The sequence below is a fragment of the Fringilla coelebs genome, assembly GCF_963513975.1.
Source record: "Fringilla coelebs genome assembly, chromosome: 1".
Classification (NCBI taxonomy): Eukaryota; Metazoa; Chordata; class Aves; order Passeriformes; family Fringillidae; genus Fringilla; species Fringilla coelebs.
In genome coordinates, this window is record NC_140028.1 from 20,512,822 (window position 1) to 20,530,482 (window position 17,661).

The 17,661-nt window shown below is 39.9% G+C and overlaps 1 protein-coding gene across 1 annotated transcript in view; it reads left to right on the forward strand.

The window, feature by feature from the left end:
• Positions 1–9,692: 9,692 nt before the first annotated feature.
• The window catches only part of LRP12 (LDL receptor related protein 12), a 48,370-nt gene continuing 40,401 nt past the window's right edge, over positions 9,693–17,661 (forward strand). The window contains exon 1 of the mRNA XM_084211004.1: positions 9,693–10,033. Within this exon, the coding sequence (XP_084067130.1) occupies positions 9,955–10,033 (79 nt within the window). The 5' untranslated portion in view covers positions 9,693–9,954. The remainder of the gene's footprint in view (positions 10,034–17,661) is intronic.

Consider the following 17,661-nt stretch of genomic DNA (forward strand, 5'->3'; position numbering starts at 1 on the left):
CTTTAGTCTAGGTTCATTTAATGGGCAGTTGAAGGAGTCAGCAAACTGAAATATGAAAGTTCCACTTCTCTGCACTACTAGTTAGAAGAGCAAGAAATGAGTAACACAGAAAAATTACAGCAATACATGAAGCTTTCAGTGACCTTTCCTTTGTCAAGAACCCTTCAATCCTTAGAGCAGCAAGTGCCATGTCTGTACTGGGCCTGGTCAGGAAAAGCCAGAATGCTGCCTGCAAACAGCCCAACAGCAGCTGCAGGGGAGGTTTCTTGATAGGTTTCTTGATGCCTCAGATTGCTGGAATGAAGTTTTATCATTATGTCCCTCTTTTCATCAGATTTTATCTCCTCCTACAGGAAGAAATTGCCAGGATTTGTTCTTGCACTTCATGTCCACATTCAGGCTAGTAAGTTAAAGTCTTCCAAGGAAGCAACCAAGGGAGTTTTATTTTCTTCTTGGTGTCTACAGAAGCTTCTCTAGAAAGCTGTATGTGTTCAGGGCACGTAGAGATTAACAGCATGGCCAGAGCGTATACTGTCTCTGGATACACGGATTAAGTATGAGCAAATACTGGCTTCCCCTCAATTTTTATCCTTCCAGCTCTAGATTTGTGATGAATAAGGAGGGGGAGGAGGGCATACAGGGGAGTAAAATGAGAGATGGGTGCAGCAGTGTCAGCTAGCTGGCTTTCTGTGACACAGGCCAGTCATCAGAGACAGTGACAGAGGGTTTAGTGCTGACAGAGCCTGTGTCTCTACCCTTTGGACCTGGACAGTCACGAATAAACAAGTAACTGTGGAAAAAAAAACAAAATGCCTTTCAGAATTTTAAGAGACTCACATGCTAGTTCTCATGAAAACTATCCCTACAGCCGGTATTTCCAGGAGTCCCAGATATGTCCTCCAATGCAATTATGCAGGCTCAGTAGTAAACTATTCTGCACATTTGGAGCTAAAGGACAATGTAATAAATGACTGCAGTAAACCACATTGATATTGCATTAAATTGCATCTGAATCCAACACTACCAGTGTTGAAAATCTGCCCTTCAGCCTTTCACTGTCCTCTTGTCTGCTTACATCCTCCTTGATACTGCAATACCAGTGCGAGTCCAAGGTAGATTAGGAGCAGCTGTTCTGTAGCAAACAAACAAAAGCCTTTTTCTATTAGCCCCTATCACTTTTTTCCAGTGGGGAAAAAAAGCCAGATGTCTGTTTGCAGACAAGTGAAAGTTCATCAAATGCTTGAATTTTTCACAAAAAGAAAATCTGAAGCTTGATCCAAGAGTGATTTCAGGCAAATCTGGTATTAGTGGAGTTTCATTCACTTTGAGGAAAAATGCTAATTCCTGCAGTTCATGATACAGTCTCTAACTCAAATGTCTCTGAATAATGCCATGAAAATAGTTCAGTGTTATTGTAGAAGCCTAACAGGAATATATTTTAAAAAATCATGTCAATAGATGAGCAGCATAACATAGCAGGACTAAAGCTTAAAAAGGAAAAATGAAGTGCCAAATTGCCTGGCACAGTGAAGAACTAAAATGTAAAGCAACTGAGTCTAGTCCTAAATGTATTTTTGGTATATTGAAATGCTCCTCCAAATGATCATTCTAATTGTAACTCACTGATATCTGTAGCTACAGGGAAACAGGGAATATTAGGACATCTCTTCTGCTGTAATTCTCCCACTGTCACTCATGGGAGATGCATTGAAAGATGCAAATGGGATTTAGACACTCAGGCTTTAATTTACTCCTGTAGCTTTAATGATTAGATGTAAAATGTACAGTTGATCTGTTCTCTGAAGAATAGGTGGCGGAATGTGAATGTGATAATCTTCCTTTCACATTTTCTTGCATTTTAGTTAAAAGATGGGGAAATGCTAAAACAAAAATGTAATACACCTTTCTTCACTACAGGATATCACTCTATACAAGGTCCAATTAGAATACTGAATTATTACATTCAGGACATTTTATTTTAATTTATATTACTTGAATGTACTAAGATACATCTTCAGGGTCTTGAAATGCACTTGCTCTGTCTTATGAGTGGTTTAATAGGGGTTTGCTTCTAGAAATAAGGAAAAGTTTGTGTATGGAATTTCAAATAAAGGTTGTTTTGTCAGAGTGGACTAGAATAGTCTATAAAATACCTTTGTAAATGGAAAGAAACTACAAAATTAAATTTGCCTTGAATTCTAATTGACATGCATATTTGGTGCACACTACAGAACTAAAAAGTTTGTGTTCAGACATCTGGAGCTTTGTAAATCCCTGGCACTTTAAACATATTAGCACATGGTTTATGTTTTAGCTTTACTGCATCACCAAGTTATATGAGTCAAGTCATAGGCAAAGTCTTATTGAGAGCTTTACAATTTTTTAATAACCATGTAATTTGGGGCAAGGGAAGGTGAGAACTAGAATGCTTCCTAGGATTTTTTAAAATAGGCACTATTAAGATTGAAGTACTAAGTAAGAATGGAAGCTGGAACAGTGCATTTTAATGTAACACACACACACACACACAAGGTGTGTATGTGTCTGCTATAAATTTGGACTTTTGACAGAGTAACTGTCATGTTCATATGTTTAGGCAGAAAAGTGAGGTACTCCTTGGAATGCTTTTGCTCAAGCCAGTAGCTGTTAGTTGCTCCATCTGTATTTAACAGATGAGAGCTTCTCTTGAGAGAAGCTCTTAGAAGACCCTCTCATCTAACCCTAGGTGTCCTGTTGCTTATCTTAAGGTCTTACTATAGTTAGATTATCTGACTCATAGTTCTCATGAATGTAAGAGATACCATTGCTTTTGGATTTAAGACTGTAGTTCCTCCTGCCAAATCCAGTTCAGTCATGCCTTAAGACCTAAATTATGATTTTGAAGGATAGTTTCCACTGGTTGGAACCACTCCACTGGAATGGAAAGGATGAGTAAGACTGAAGTAATATAATCCCACTCTGAATATCTGGCTCCTCTAGAGGTTCCTCCCTTTGAAGTTAGCAGTTATCCTACAGAGTGCTCATCACCACCTCTACAAGTTTAGACCTGTAGTTTTCTCCAAATCACATCAATGAAAGGGCAATAGATATGGCTAAGTCAAACAAAATTTGATAAGAATTTTAAACCAGCATAATTTCAACTGCCATCCTGTAAGAAAAACAAACCACTTCATTCTTGGTCCTGGACAATTGTAGACATCAGTTCTGCCATCTGCTAAGGAAGGAGATTGGATTAAGTCCCTGAATCATCATAGAATTGGGTTGGGTTGGAAGGGACCTGAAAGATCATCAAGTTCCAAGGCCCCTGCCATGGGAAAGGACACCTTCCACCAGGTTGCTGAAAGCACCATCCAATCTGGCCTTGAACATTTCCAGAGATGGGACAACTGTAACTTCGCTGGGCAAATGGTTCCAGTGCCTCACCATCCTCACAGTAAAGAAATTCCTCCTAATATCTAATCTAAACCTGCCCTCTTTCAGTTTAGATAAATTCTTCCTTGTCCTATCAATACCCACCTATGTAAAAAGGCCTCCCTCTTTTTTAAGTCCCTTTCAGCTACTGAAAGGTAGCTCTAGGGCCTCCTTGGACCCTTCTCTTTTCCAGGCTGAATACCCTTACTTCTGTCAGCCTGTCTTCATAGAAGAGGTGCTCCAGTGCTTGGTTCATCTTCATGCTCATCCTCTGGACTCGCTCTAACAGCTTCACAGCTTTCTTTTGCTGAAGACTTCTGTGTCTGGGGTCTTTCCCTCAGACTCAAAGTCTTCCACTTGGAGGTTATGGGTGTACACTAGACATAGATGATCTGGAACTGTGAATAAATACTAGCTGCACTCAACAACATTAAAAAATCTATTTGGGCAAAATATGAACATATTACGCTTGTTGCCTTTCCTTCCAGATTTATCAACATGCAGAACATGACTACCACTATAAAACTACAATTTATTGTGCTTCTTCAAACTTTAATAAATTCAGTAACTTTAAACTGCGGTACTTCAGAAGTAGTTCACTACTTCAGACTTTGTGCTGTTTCTGCTTTAATGACCAGTGGAGACATAATGTGCATGTGCAGGCCAGATAAAGGTTCTAATTTAGCCTAATTAAAAATCAAGAATATTACTAGTGTCAGTATGGAGCTTGAAAAGATAATTGCTTCAAAAATTGTATGTAAGAAAAAATAAATTTAATTTAGAAAATGAAAAAATCCACAAAAAAAACAGCTTGTGGGCTTTTTAATAGTTCTTTTCACACTAACTAATTAGCCTCTTACGTTTTGAAAACTGCTCATGAAATGTTCTGTTAGTATTGGAGAGATTTTTTGCTTTTCTACACAATCATGAATTTTATCCATGAATCAGCACAGCAGTTGAGCTCTTTCTGTGACTGCAAAATTGTTAAAAGATATTTGAAATCTTTATACAAATATCTTCAGCTATAAATACATTGTTTTTACTAGACTTTAAACTCAGGCCTTCATTATGGGTTTATTATGTTTTATTCAGTACAGTAATGTGTAAAAATCAAACAGAGATTTCAGTGATAGAAGTTTCTCCAGGTATCAACAAGCAGATCTGGTTCCTTAATCCTGAGAAGAAAAATTCAAAATATGAGATTGGCTGTGAAGAGCAGCCTTAGGTCTCTAACAACTGGAGTGAAAGACTAAATCTTCTTCTGGGATGCAATGTAACTATAGACTCTGAGTATCTCCTATCTTCTGATTCTATTCAACCATTTGAGATAACTACTGCTGTTTATCTAATGCACTGGAATTTTTGTAGTAAAACAATGCTAATATAATTGTTCTTAAAGCACTTCTGGTGCTGTTGTTAAGGGAGCAGGCAGAAGAATGAAGATATCACCACACTTGTTGATCTTTGCCCATCTAGGTCCACATTGCCACAGTAAGAGTTAAGCTGTTTACTTAACAGTAAGGAATGAACTAAAGCAGTTTTAATACCGGTGGTGTCACCACGTTGTACTTATCTAAGCAATAAGTTATGTGGTGCAATTCCAGGCTGAGTTAGGTCACACTTTGTCACATGGCTTATTCCAAATTGATGTTAGTTCTGTTTGATTGTCCTTTCAGGAGCAGCAATGTACTTCAATAAATGAATAAGCTTGGGCAACATTTCCAGAACTGTTTTAAACTATAAAACTAGGCAATTGCAATTCATGCAGCATATGACAGAAGTACTATAACTGTCAGAGAAACTACAGAATTTATAACCACAACTCATGATTTATTCTGCAGAGTCAGATGAACATAAACCAGTTGTAAAAATATTTAAAGTATAATATCTGATACATGTAAGAGAGACGGTCCAGATTTGGATGACGAGCAAAGAAAACCCAACTACTGTCATGTTAAGGACATGAAGTAATTTTAACTGAAGTAAGAAATTTTGTAGACAGTTCTTAAAACTTGTTTGTACAAAAATCCCTTTCTCTTGAGGGAGATACAGTTACTTTGTTTAGCTTCTAGGCAAAGAGCTTACAAACTGCCTACAAATAGGTCCTCAGTCCAGAAAGCATGGGAAAAGAGCAGTGACCTACTCCAAGGGCTCTGCAGTGGTTTGAAGAAACAAACATGAATCCCAGAAGCAGCTCGTGGAGTATAAGTGCTTAAATTAATGTTCCCTACAAGATTAGCTATGATGGGTGAAAGCTACAAGGATGCAGCTACACTTTCACTGTCTCCAGGCACAATTCATTTGCTGTTAGCTGAACTATATTTGGACTATTTTCACTGCTAAATGTACAGCATGTCCTGTGTTTGTAGAGTCCTTAGCAAAATGGGACCCTGCTCTTGACTGACCTCTAGACTGCACAGTGATACTAATAATAAATACCAGGGAAATAAATGATGACTTAAGGCATTTGATATATTTCCTCCAGTATGAAAGAGCAATATGAATATGTACACCAGCACACTGTAAGCAGATTCTGATGTATGCTGTATATTCTTAGTACAATGGCCTTGCTCCAGACATTTCTGACAACATCTTCTACTGTCTTTCATCATTTTGCAGTGGAGTTATGTAGGGTACTCTAGATTTGAGGTAGCTGTGGTCTAGTGTTAAAATTAAAGTTGTATAAAAATGTAGTTTAGTAGCACCCTTTAGATAACTGCTGTGCAAACAATTTGTTAGAAAAAATAAGTGACTGAATAGATGGCACAAAGTGTTCATAGTTGTGTTCATATGTTGTGTTACAAAATAAGTCTAGAGGAGAAATTCACTTCCTCTGCTGCCTATTTTCTATGCTTTACTGTTTATAAATAATTTGTTTTATAAAAACCAATAAGAATATTTAGAATTCCATTTCTGTCCCTCTTGTGATAAACTTCTGCAAAAAACAGAAGTAAATTCAAGTAAATTCAGATGTGATACAGGGCTCACCAAAAAGTTAAATACTGGCACTCATTACAGCAATATTTCTTTTGACTTCATGTAAAGGGAAGTTGTGGGACAGAAAATAATGAGATTGCTAATAGAAGAATACTATTACTTTATATAGCTGAGATCTAGTCAACATCTTAAATTCTCCTCTTTCTCACTGTGTATTAAAATGGTGCTGAGAGGTTCCAACCAGGAATTGGCATTAGGGAGACACTGTAAGATCTTCTCCAATTTTACACACAGTCAGAGAAGGAATAGAGAGAAAGGAATTAAATGTGGAGTAGTTTTACAATGGGCCATAAAAATGCTGCTAAATCTGTGGGTGGGATTTTGCTAACACCATAGTCTGAACTGGGAGAACTGATGAAGAAAAGGAAACAAAGAAGAGCAAGGATGGCAAAAAGGAAGTGCATTTAGCAGGAAGTAAAATGAAACTGAAGTGACTATACCCAACTGATCACTAAAAACATAATAATGTTGCAAAGAAAAGTACAGGAGGAAAAAAAATCATATGCTGATATTGTCAGTTCCTGATAATACTTGCTGAAGCTGCCTCAGTAACTTCATGTGCCAACCTAAAGCATCAGACAGAAGAATAACTGCCTGTAACAGCAATCTTGATTTGGTTCAAGGTGAAGCATGTGTGCTTTGTTTTATCTTCACCTGCCTTCAAATACAAAAGAAAGATGCTGTCAACATCTGTGCCAGCATTTAAAATTATTCCTAGTAATAAACTTCTATTAGTCATCTTCAGATAACAGTACAGAGAAAAATCCAAACAAAAAATGCAGCCATGATTAGAATTTCAGGTACATAAAGTTATGACTGTGATTTACAACATACTTTTCAGGCATAGGAGTAATGATATTCTCCCAGAACATCAGAGAGATTAAGGAAGCTCTCAGCAGAGACCAAAAAGAGTAGCAAAAAAATGCCAAAAATGAATAAGACTTTTCATTTGGCTAGGAAAGAAGTTTGTTGATCTGGTGGACCTGTTAAGGGCATTATGTGAGTAGATGTTGCTTGACATCCTGAGTGTTTTATCAGGACTACTAACACATTTTCTTCCCTGGGCTTAGAAGATACAGCTCATCTCATATGCAGGCAAACTGCTCCTGCAGTTTTGGGTTTTTCTTCTTTAGATCATCATTTTGGTATCTCACCATTGGTTTGCCAAGCTCATTTAGTACTGTACTGAGGCAAGGCTATTTTGCATATTAGTCTTCACTCTGCATCTTTAAGAAGGATGTTGGAATTAAGCCCCTGATGCCAGGGGTAGATGCTCTGCTCTCTGTCAGAAATTATCAACCTGGATACATGCTAAAGGGCAGCCACTTGTTTGTGGAGTAGGTTGAAAGAAGTTTTGCCAACAAAGATATTTGAGTTGTTTGGAATTGCATTTAATCTTAAAAGATAATCAGCATTGTCTTCTTTTTTATGCAACTATAATCTGTGGAAAGAGAATCATATCACACCTCAGTTTCAGCTGTAGTTACTGTGTGAGGGTTAGAAGTCCCTGTGTGTTCATAGGTTTTGTGTGGTGTCTGTTCATAAAAGCAATGTGTTCATAAAAGCTTCTCTTAGAAGCTACAGACCAGACCTCCTGAGCATTCCTTCAGTGCCCCCTTGTCAATAATTAAAAATAAAAAAGGAATGGGATAGAGTGCATGAAAAAAGATCACCTGAGGTTTCACTGAAGAAGTTTGACTTGTGAGTAGAAAGAAACCTAAAAGATTGTTGGCCAAGATGCTGTGAATGCTTTACATATTTTTATAAAACTATAGGCTGTGTATTCTTCTTCCATGAAATGTTAATTTTGTGTGCAAACTCATGGCTTTGGAGAGATGAACACTCATAGGTTCACACTGTGACTAAAGGCCAATGTACTGAAGACCAATCCGTTAAGAACTGTTAAATGCAATGATGCCACCTCAGGGTGTTTCTGGACCACAACTTTCCAGACTTGGAAAGCATTCATGCTTGGCTGGCTTCCCTTCCTTCTTTCATGACAATTATTAGTGCTGAATCTTCATCCCAATATCACCCTTAAACAAACATCTCCTCCTTTTCAAATGAGACATCCCCCCAAGATATTTATCTTGCTTCCCAAATAGATGGGGATTTGGAAACAAATGCAGGAGAAATCACAGAACAATAGATGAAAGGAAGTGACATAAGTTGTGACAGAAAAAGTTATTGGCTACTAGGAAACATTTCTTCACAGAAAGGGTTGTCAAGCACTGTAACAGGCAAGTAATTGACTCTCCATTCCTGGAGGTTATTTAAAGGATTTGTAGCTGTGGCATGTGGGGACATGGTTTACTAGTGGACTTGGCAATGCTATATTTACAGTTGGACTCAATGATTTTAAGGGTGTTTTCCAACCAAAATGATTTCATGATTCTATAAAAAAATGAGATGAATGAGAAGAAATAGCATAGAGTACTCTCCATAGCAATGATCATTTTTGGAGCAAGAACTCTTGTCTGACTCAACACATCTGCTTTCAAGTTGTTGCTGTAAAGCCTTACCAAAATAAGGCAAGGTAACAATACTTTGTTATTCCAAACAAATGGTTCTAGTGGAACAGGGTCAATAAACACTTCAAATGGTCTGCAACAGGCACGGCAAAATTAAAGCAAAGTATCAAAATTGTGCTGTGAATCCCACTAGCTTTTGACAACAGGCAACTATGCAGCAGGAAAACAGGAACTGTAACCGAACAGGAAGTCTCACAAGGAATTTCTACGGGATCCATAATTTTGCGTGTACAGCAGTTGCGCTTTTTGTGCTCCCACGGTAATTTTTCGGTCTCACTGTTGAAATGCAGATTTGGAGGTCAGAAGCACAGCAGCCACCAGCTGCCAGAGTACCCCTGCGCTTTACAGACTGCACTTGGATTCAGGCAGTTTCACTCGGGGCGGAGAGCCAGGGCACCCCAACACCCACTGGGGTGTCCCGTGTGGGCCGGGGATCTGGGCTGCTCAGCCGCCGGCACATTCACCCTCCCTCCTCCGGATGCTGTCCCAGCCCCCACGGGCGACGGCGGCTGCCTCGGTGGGACGGGGCGGGCCAAAACTCGGCGGCTGCGGAGCGGACGGAGAGGGAGGGGAGGGAGGAGGTGGCGAAGGAGGAGCCGGAGGAGCGGGCAGGGCGGTGCTGCGCCGAGCGCGGCGGCTCGGGCCCGCCCCCGCCGGCTGGGGGCCGCCGCTCCGCCCCGCTCCGCCCCGCTCGCCCGCCCGGCCCGTGGCTGCCGGGAGCGGCTCCATGCGCTCGTGCCGGCAGTGCGCAGCCGCGGCGGAGCCCAGCCGGGAGGAGGAAGCGGCGCGCGGGGAGGGAGGCCGGCGGCGGTGGCGGCTCATGGCTCGGCGGGCGGGCGGGCGGCCGAGGCGTGCGGGCCGCTAGCGCTCCCCGAGGCGGCGGCTCCGGCGGGCGAGGGGGCGAGGCGCCGCCGGCCCCTCCTGCGGTGGCGGCGGCGGCGGCAGCTCCGGCTCCGTGTCGGGGGCGCGGCGGTAGCAGCTCCGGCTCCGCGCCGCCTCCCCGCGGGCGGGTGTTATGGCCCCTTGGGGGAGCGTAGAGGGCTCCCCGGCTTGGAGGTCAGCGCAACTCCTGTTCCTCGTCGTCTCCTGCTGCGGTAGGTACCGGGCAGTGACGCCGCCCGTCCGCCTCCGGCTCGCGGGCCGGGAGGCGGCCGCGGGGGAGGGGGAACAAAGCGGCCTTTCTCCCGGCCGGCCTCGGCGGGGTCCCTGGAGCCTCTCAGGACCGCCGCCACGGCCGGCTGGTGTCCCCGACTTCCCTTCTCTGCCCCCAGCCCCGTCTCCTCCTTCGAACTCGACTGCTCCAAAATTCGCTCCGAGGTTTTTGTTTGTTTTGTTTGGGGTTTTTTGTGCGTTGTTAATTTATTTATTTCTTATTTGTGGGGGTGGACGGAAATCTCCTCTGGGAAGTCCTCAAAACTGCGGCCGGGATTCTGGGATTTGGCCCAGCTGCCCTGGGCTTGCTCTCCCGCAGATGTGCGTTGCCGGGAACTCCGGAGTTGGCGCGGGGCCGCACAAACAAGCCAGCCCCAAATCCTCTGAGTCACGAGTAATCGCTGCCTGTGGATAATAGGGATGGATGCTTGGGAGATGTTCCACGTCCGGCCAGGACGAACGAGGCCTGGTGTCGGGGGCAGGGCGGCCCCTCCGGGCCGCCGAGTCGAGGGCTGGCACTGGTGATGAGTTTGTGACACATCAGCACAGGCCTGGAAGACCTTCCAGGGACCTTTGCTTCTGCTCAGCCTGTCCGCAGTTCATACCCGAATAGGATTTTATTCCTGGGTATAAACACATCTTTAAAACAGAACTGCTAATGAAAAATATTTGTGTAAATGTACTCAGGTTGGTTTTTACAGTGTAAAGATGGCCCAGTAACACATGACAGATCAAAACCACAGATGCTTGACAAAGAGAGTCGTCTCATGTTTTCTCAGGGAGTTGTGTTTGTTTTATGAAGTCGAGCATGGGTTGTGTCCCTGGGCCTCAAGCAGGAGCAGCAGCCTTTGGCACAGAGCTGAGCATATGCCTTGCCCTGAGGAGGACAGCGACAGGGGCCCTGCTTCAGCAGTTTCCGAAGTAGATGCCTTTGCACAATTGAACGTAAGAAACTGGAATAGCTTTCACTGTTAAAAAAGCAAGCTTGTATTTGGAACATCAAGATATTTCAGATTTGCCTTTGCCAAGTGTTTTGTCCAGCACATGCCTGTGCTGTAACAATCAGTCCAAACTCTAAAAATGTAGATGTACTACATGAACTTGTAGGAGCGTTTCCCATTTCATATTTACATGAGGAGAAGAGTAAAGAAGGCTTCTTCAAACAGAGCTACAACTATGCCAGTACCGGTAACCGAAGAGATACACTGGTATAGTTTAATTTTTGAGTGGGTGTATTTGCATGAACAAAGTGGGGTACTGACCAGTCTTAAATGCATATTAAGTAAAGCAAAAAAAATTCATGTCAACAGGTAAACTATAAACACAACTGGAAGGGAGTGAGCTAATGTTGGAGCAGGAAGTGGTAGCAAAAATCTGAAGTTTCAATATATTCAGCTGCTCTTCTGTTTGTATACTTAATGTACTTTAAAAAAATAATTTCTGTGAAAAGGTTTTTTAACAAACTGTGTGCTGGTTTTATTGTACTCATCACAGAATTGAAATTAAAAGTCAAAATTATAATTGTGATATTCCTCATCAGCCTGACCTAAGTAAAACATTTTGAAAACTGTGATACTGTAACTTAGGTGTTACTGTCAGCATTTCCCTTACAAAAATTTACCTCACAAGCATAATCTTTGGTTAGAGAAAACCAAGCAAATTAAATTCTTTCTGTATAAACGTTATTCACAGACCTTTAATCAAGACTTTTGAAAGTTCAGCCAAGAAGGCCTTGTAAGTTTCTTCTGCCTTGTAAGAAACACATCGCCATCCATTAGTGCCACTTCCAGGAAGGAGAAGGCACTTCTGATTTTGATCAGCATGCTGTATCACTTCATCCTTACGAGGAATTAGTTTCTCTTAACAGTTTTTGTTAAAAATATGTGAAGTTCTGACCAGTTTCACTTCTCAAAGGAAAGGAGCTTTATTGATCCCAGGCTATAGTATCCAAAACAAGAGCAAGCTTTTACTGGGTAGCAAAGCCCTTTCTCTAGCTTTCACTTTGATTTCTCACATTTATTTATTTTGGGAGAAAAAATGAGACTGGGAACTATGTCCTAGTAAAGCATTTTACCTTCCTGTACAACCTCGTTTAGCTCTTCCAAACTAAACTGATTTAGTATTGACATGAATTTGATCAAGACTGCTGTCAGCGTAGCTCTGGATTGTAATGTTGATGCTGAGCAGAGCCTTGCAGATATCATTATATTAAGGCTTTGAATGCAGTAGGCAGTACCCAAGGTAAATGCATGCTTGGAAAAGCAATGGTGCATCACTTCAGTTGCCTTCCATTATGCAGTTGCGCAGCTAAAATGTCTAGAATTTTCTGCTAATTAAAATAGTAAATTCACCAAGGTTGTTATGTGGGCATTGAGCTCTCCAGAGAATGTTTCTCTGTTTCCCTGTAGTTGGTGAATTTTTCAAACCTTCTTTCTGATGATGACTATAATTATAAAAATTTGAGAAGGAGGAATACTGATGAGTGAAATATTGGAATAGCACCGACTAACAAGAATTACGGCTTGGTAGGGCATTGGGCAACAGTATTTTTAGTTTATATTTCCAGTCTTCCTGTTGCCTTGAGAGTCTTATATCCAAGAAGTAATTGATTTTATGTGCCTCTGTATAATCCTGGCCTAGCTTTTACTGGGACAAATATTAAGATATTTCTGCTTATCTCAAAGGCCATACCAGTTATCTGAGTTTAAAACAGAACCATATGTTGTGCAAGTAATTATTTTAGGGGAAAAAATGTTGTTTGAGAAATCAGTCCTTTTCTTGAAGGAAGTATTTTTCAAGCCAAAGTTCTGTGATTGAGCAGCTGTAAATTAAGTAAATCTTGAAATCATAGAATCATGTAGGTTAGAAAAGACCTTCGAGATCATAGAGTCCAACCACAAATCCAGCACTGCCAAGTCCGTCATTAAACCACGTCCCTGAACGACACATCTGCGTGTGTTTAAAGTACCTCCAGGGATGCTGATCTTATTTCTTTTTTTGCTAACATGAGCTTATGTTAGAGAACTGAATTTCTAATGTTACCATTTTGTTTTATATTTATTTAACTCTTTACAGGATGGTGGTTCATATCTGATTGGTACTGTGATGGATGGACTTTCAGGACCAGCTTGTGAGGGATTGGTGTTCAGAGCAGAGGCTGAGTTATGAAAAGTCTCTGAGGTGGTATAGTGCAGAAACTAGGACATGCCTTCCTTTGGAATGGAGTCTGGAAACATGGGTATTTGGCTTCTTCAGCTTTCTGGAAATTCAAACTTTATATAGTCTTAACTATATTTGTCACCCAGATACATTAATTTGAATTTCCGTCGCACTGAGCAGAAGGCTACAGGCAATTTCTATAAAGTTTTGTACAGTTAGTAGCAGTCAGTGCAGCGGCACAGTAGATCAATCTCCGTGCTTCTGACTTCCAGATGTAAATGTGTGTTAAAAAATATATATAATAGTAGGACAGGGACACTGAAAGAGTTCCAAGGTAGAAATGGCGGCAGAGGAAGTCAGTCTTAATTATCCTTATCTCTAGGTTGGTTTTTGGTTTGGTAGGTACCCTTGGAAGCACTAATGACTGAGAAACATTAGTGGAGATCATAAAAGGATTATTCCCCAAAATTGTGATTAAAACATTGTTTTATGTTAGACTACCGAGACTACAGTGCTGCTGATGTTATTTTGCCCTGTTGAAGAAAAACATAGTACACTTATATAAGCTTTAAAACATTTAATTTTGGATTAGAACCATTCCAGGTTTCTGTGCTACAGATGTTGCTGGAAGTGATAACTATATTGTGTATAGAATTCATTCTTTAGTTGATTCTAAGGGAAGACAAGTAAAATTGTCATAAAAGTTCACTTGTCAGGACCCAAATGTTACTTGCGTGTCAGTTTATTAATGATGGTGTGAATGAGGAAGAATAAATAGTTTTTTGGGTTAATTCACCTTGTTTGAAATAACAGCCTGAATCTTGTAAGCAATTAAAGTCTGCCAGCCAGTTTATTCAATTTTCAAAAGAAGTTGAATTCTGAAGCCAGAACAGACTGTCCTAAAGGAATCGCTTGACTTAATAAATTATTATATCTTAGACTCTTGAATGTCAGTCTTTAGTGATATTTTGTGATATACTGAACAGATATATTTTGCTGAGCTGTAAATCATATTATTGGCAAAACCACTCCATTGTATTTATTAGAACAGTTTTATCAAAATGTCTGTGAGGTCATTCAAGAGGAGAAGAAAAAAACCCATATCCTAAACAACTTCATAGCAAAAAGTTTGAGAATTGAATATAAGGTAGTCGGTGTAATTGTTATTATGCACTAAATGAGAATACTGTCAGCCAGAGAAAGAGCAGAGGTGTACTTGTAACCAGAATCATGACAAAAGCCATCTGACTCCATTCCTGTCATCAGAGCAGAGCCTGTAATGAGGATGGCTTTTTCATCTGTTCTGTCATTGCTAGGAGAGGAAGAGCTCCACTGCACTGGTGTTGGAAGGACCCTACAGGTGAATCTGTTTGATTCTTTTACTTCAGTCACTGCTGTTTTAATATCAAATAGGTGTAAATTGTATCAGTATTATTTTCAACTAAGCACTAAATATTTATTGTTTTGTACTTGGTCTGGCTAAAACTTAAAATTATTATCAGTCTTGTGGTTTGTTAGTAGATCTCAAATTTTTAAACTTTTTGCCTGTGGTGTATTAGGCACATTCCTTCACACATCATATATGCCTTTTACCAGATTCCTTAAGTTTCCCTAGGTGTGGACATTATTTCCATACTTATTAAGTATAAGTCACTAATTTCCATACAGGTTTTTTAAAAATTCATGGTTACTTTTCGTACTGTGTAAATAGTGTGGTTTTGCTTTCTTAGTTGTCTCTCTGCATTTTCTAATTTTAGTGTTCCATTTATACTGTCCCAGATAGTTAATGATTATGTTAAAATACTGGGACAGCTGAGATATCTAGCTAGGCAGTAATTGAGAGAGTGTGATTTGTTGACAGCCTGGGATGTTTTTAGCTTGTATGCATTTCAGAATGACTAGCTGTGGTGTTTTTGCAGTACCAGTTATTACTTGAGGTGTCTGTTGGTTGGCAAAATTGAGCCTTTGTAGTTTACGTGGTTTTAAGAAAACACTGAGTATCAGTGCATTGGATACTAAAAAATTTGGTTGTAGATTTGAGTTCCTGTGTTTATCCCCTCGGTAGAAATAAATGCTCAGAGTGGTTTATAGCAGGCTGTATGATAGCATACTCTGAAGTATTGTGAAGTATTTGTGTTCTATGTTGGTTTTTTTTTTTTTGTTTCCTACACTTGATTTTTTGCTGTAGTTGTTTCTTCACTGATGATTCATTATGCAAAGCTTTACAATTGCTTTGAAATATACACTATTGATTCTTGTGAGTATCTAAGGTAAAACTACTGAATTCAGCATAATTGGCAGATCAGTGCAAACACTTCAAAAACACCCTAATCTAAGTTGTGGTTCGGACTTGTTTCTCTGAACAGCTGCTTTAAATTTGGATGTACTGTTAACTTCTGGTACATTGTAATCATGGTAGTGGTGTCTTCTTATCAAGGCTAGCATATTTAATAGCTATGTACTAGACTTTTTTTCCCTGCTATTCTATTTGACACTGAATTTTAGGTTATGAGGGAATTTCTGTAAATCTTTCTCAGCTGTTTTGTGAGGAGCAACTTTTGTAACTAGTCAGGAAGTCAGCAAGCAAAAATATAAACCTCCCCAAAATTAAGAAAGCTTACAAGTAGAAGCTTTTGAAGTGGGGAAGGGAGTCACATAAAAACATTTGATTTAGTACCTTGAGTCAAGGTGTTCTCTCACTTAAGTGCATCTTGTGAGTTTTAGTACTTACAGGACTTTGTCAGATACATTTATTTGGTTGTGGAATTTCTTGTTGTGCAAGAAAGCTCAATGTGGTCACACTTAGTAAATCATAAATTCTGCAAAGCAGTGAAAGTGAACTAGTTGTGTTTCTCTGTGAGTGGAAAGTACATTTGAACTATATCTATTGGGATGGGAACTGCATGTTTCACCCATCTGATTGTGCCTATATCATGCCTACCCTTTGCTTAACCTTGCAGATGTTTCCTCTGCTAAGTGGAAGCCCCTGGGACTGGCTGTGCGTAACCAGAGCAGACATGCAAAGTCAGTTGTAGCCATATAACAGTAGAGTGATCCTCTAACAAGCAGTGTGAGCATACTTTGGTGCATGGTAAAACTCTGTATTTAAAAAGCTTGTATTCAAAAAAGTTAAGGAAAATTTAATCTGCTAGAGGGTGTTGTATCTTGGTTTTATTACTCCAGCTTTGTATGCATCTATTGGGAGAGATAAGTTCCTCTGTAAGTACAGAAAGATTGTGAAAATAGTTATTTTGTGGAAAAAATAAGATTTTTTTCCAATTTATATTTAGTGTGGCTAGAAATAATTTTGTTCTAGTCAATTATGTATCTTAAAAATTTAATGATCCTACTTATTTAAGGAGCTGCTCCTTTAGAAAGGACTTTTCAATAACTGAAGGCAAGCAGTTTAGAACAGAAAAATGAAATCTTGTTTGAAGTGCCTTGTAGTGGGAAGGCACACAGATTCGTATGCTCTGACTTCTAGATTTTAGCTGTATATTAATTTTCATAAGACTTTGCTTAATGCCTTTTTTCCTATGCTTCACAAAGGGTATTATAATTCAATTAATTAGTATACCCTGGTAGGGTGTTTTCCTTCTATGAAATTGTATGGAATACCTCAAATAAAAGTTTCCATTAGGGATATTGTAGTAACTGGGACTGATAAAATGAATACATCACATACAGTAAACAAATCCATACATATGTCCTTCTCTTATCACATAGATTTAAGTGGAGACTTTAACCTTCCCTTTCTTTATTTCCTGCACATAGAGTTCAACTGAATAATTTTCAAACAGAGATTCATTTTAGAGTCCTAAGTCAGATTCTTTTTTTGTTTGTAATATTGTTGCATTTACTTCAGCCTGCTAAAGAATTACATTTTTCCATTTGCTGTTTTCTAGAGAAGTGCACAGGGAGAGTGCATAGGGATTTAACTCAAAATGTGTGTTTAAACCACATTGAAATATTTGTAACTGGACTTGAGATAATACATATTTCATTTTTTCCAATTTGTAATTTTTTAAAAGTATGGAGAAAGAACATATGTCCTATCCATGATCTAAACATCAAATTAAAATTACCTGAGAGAGAGGTCTACTCTTATTTCAGGAAGATGAATGACATCAGACACATGATTTGATCACAGCAACTTGCAGCTGGAAGCACTGACAGGGATGGATTTGGGTGATTGTATAATTAGCAGAAATAGCTTCCCTTGTCAGGGCACCTCCCATTTGTCATGTTTCCTATCTAAAGGTACTGAACAAGCAGTCAGTTCCATGGCTAAAGTTCAGCTGTTGTCTGTGGTTGGAGAGATTCATGAAGACAGGAGAGCTGGGGTGGCAAGGGAGGGAAAGATTGGGATGTCTTGTTAAGGTGCGTTCACAGCTAAAGGTGGCAGAACTGT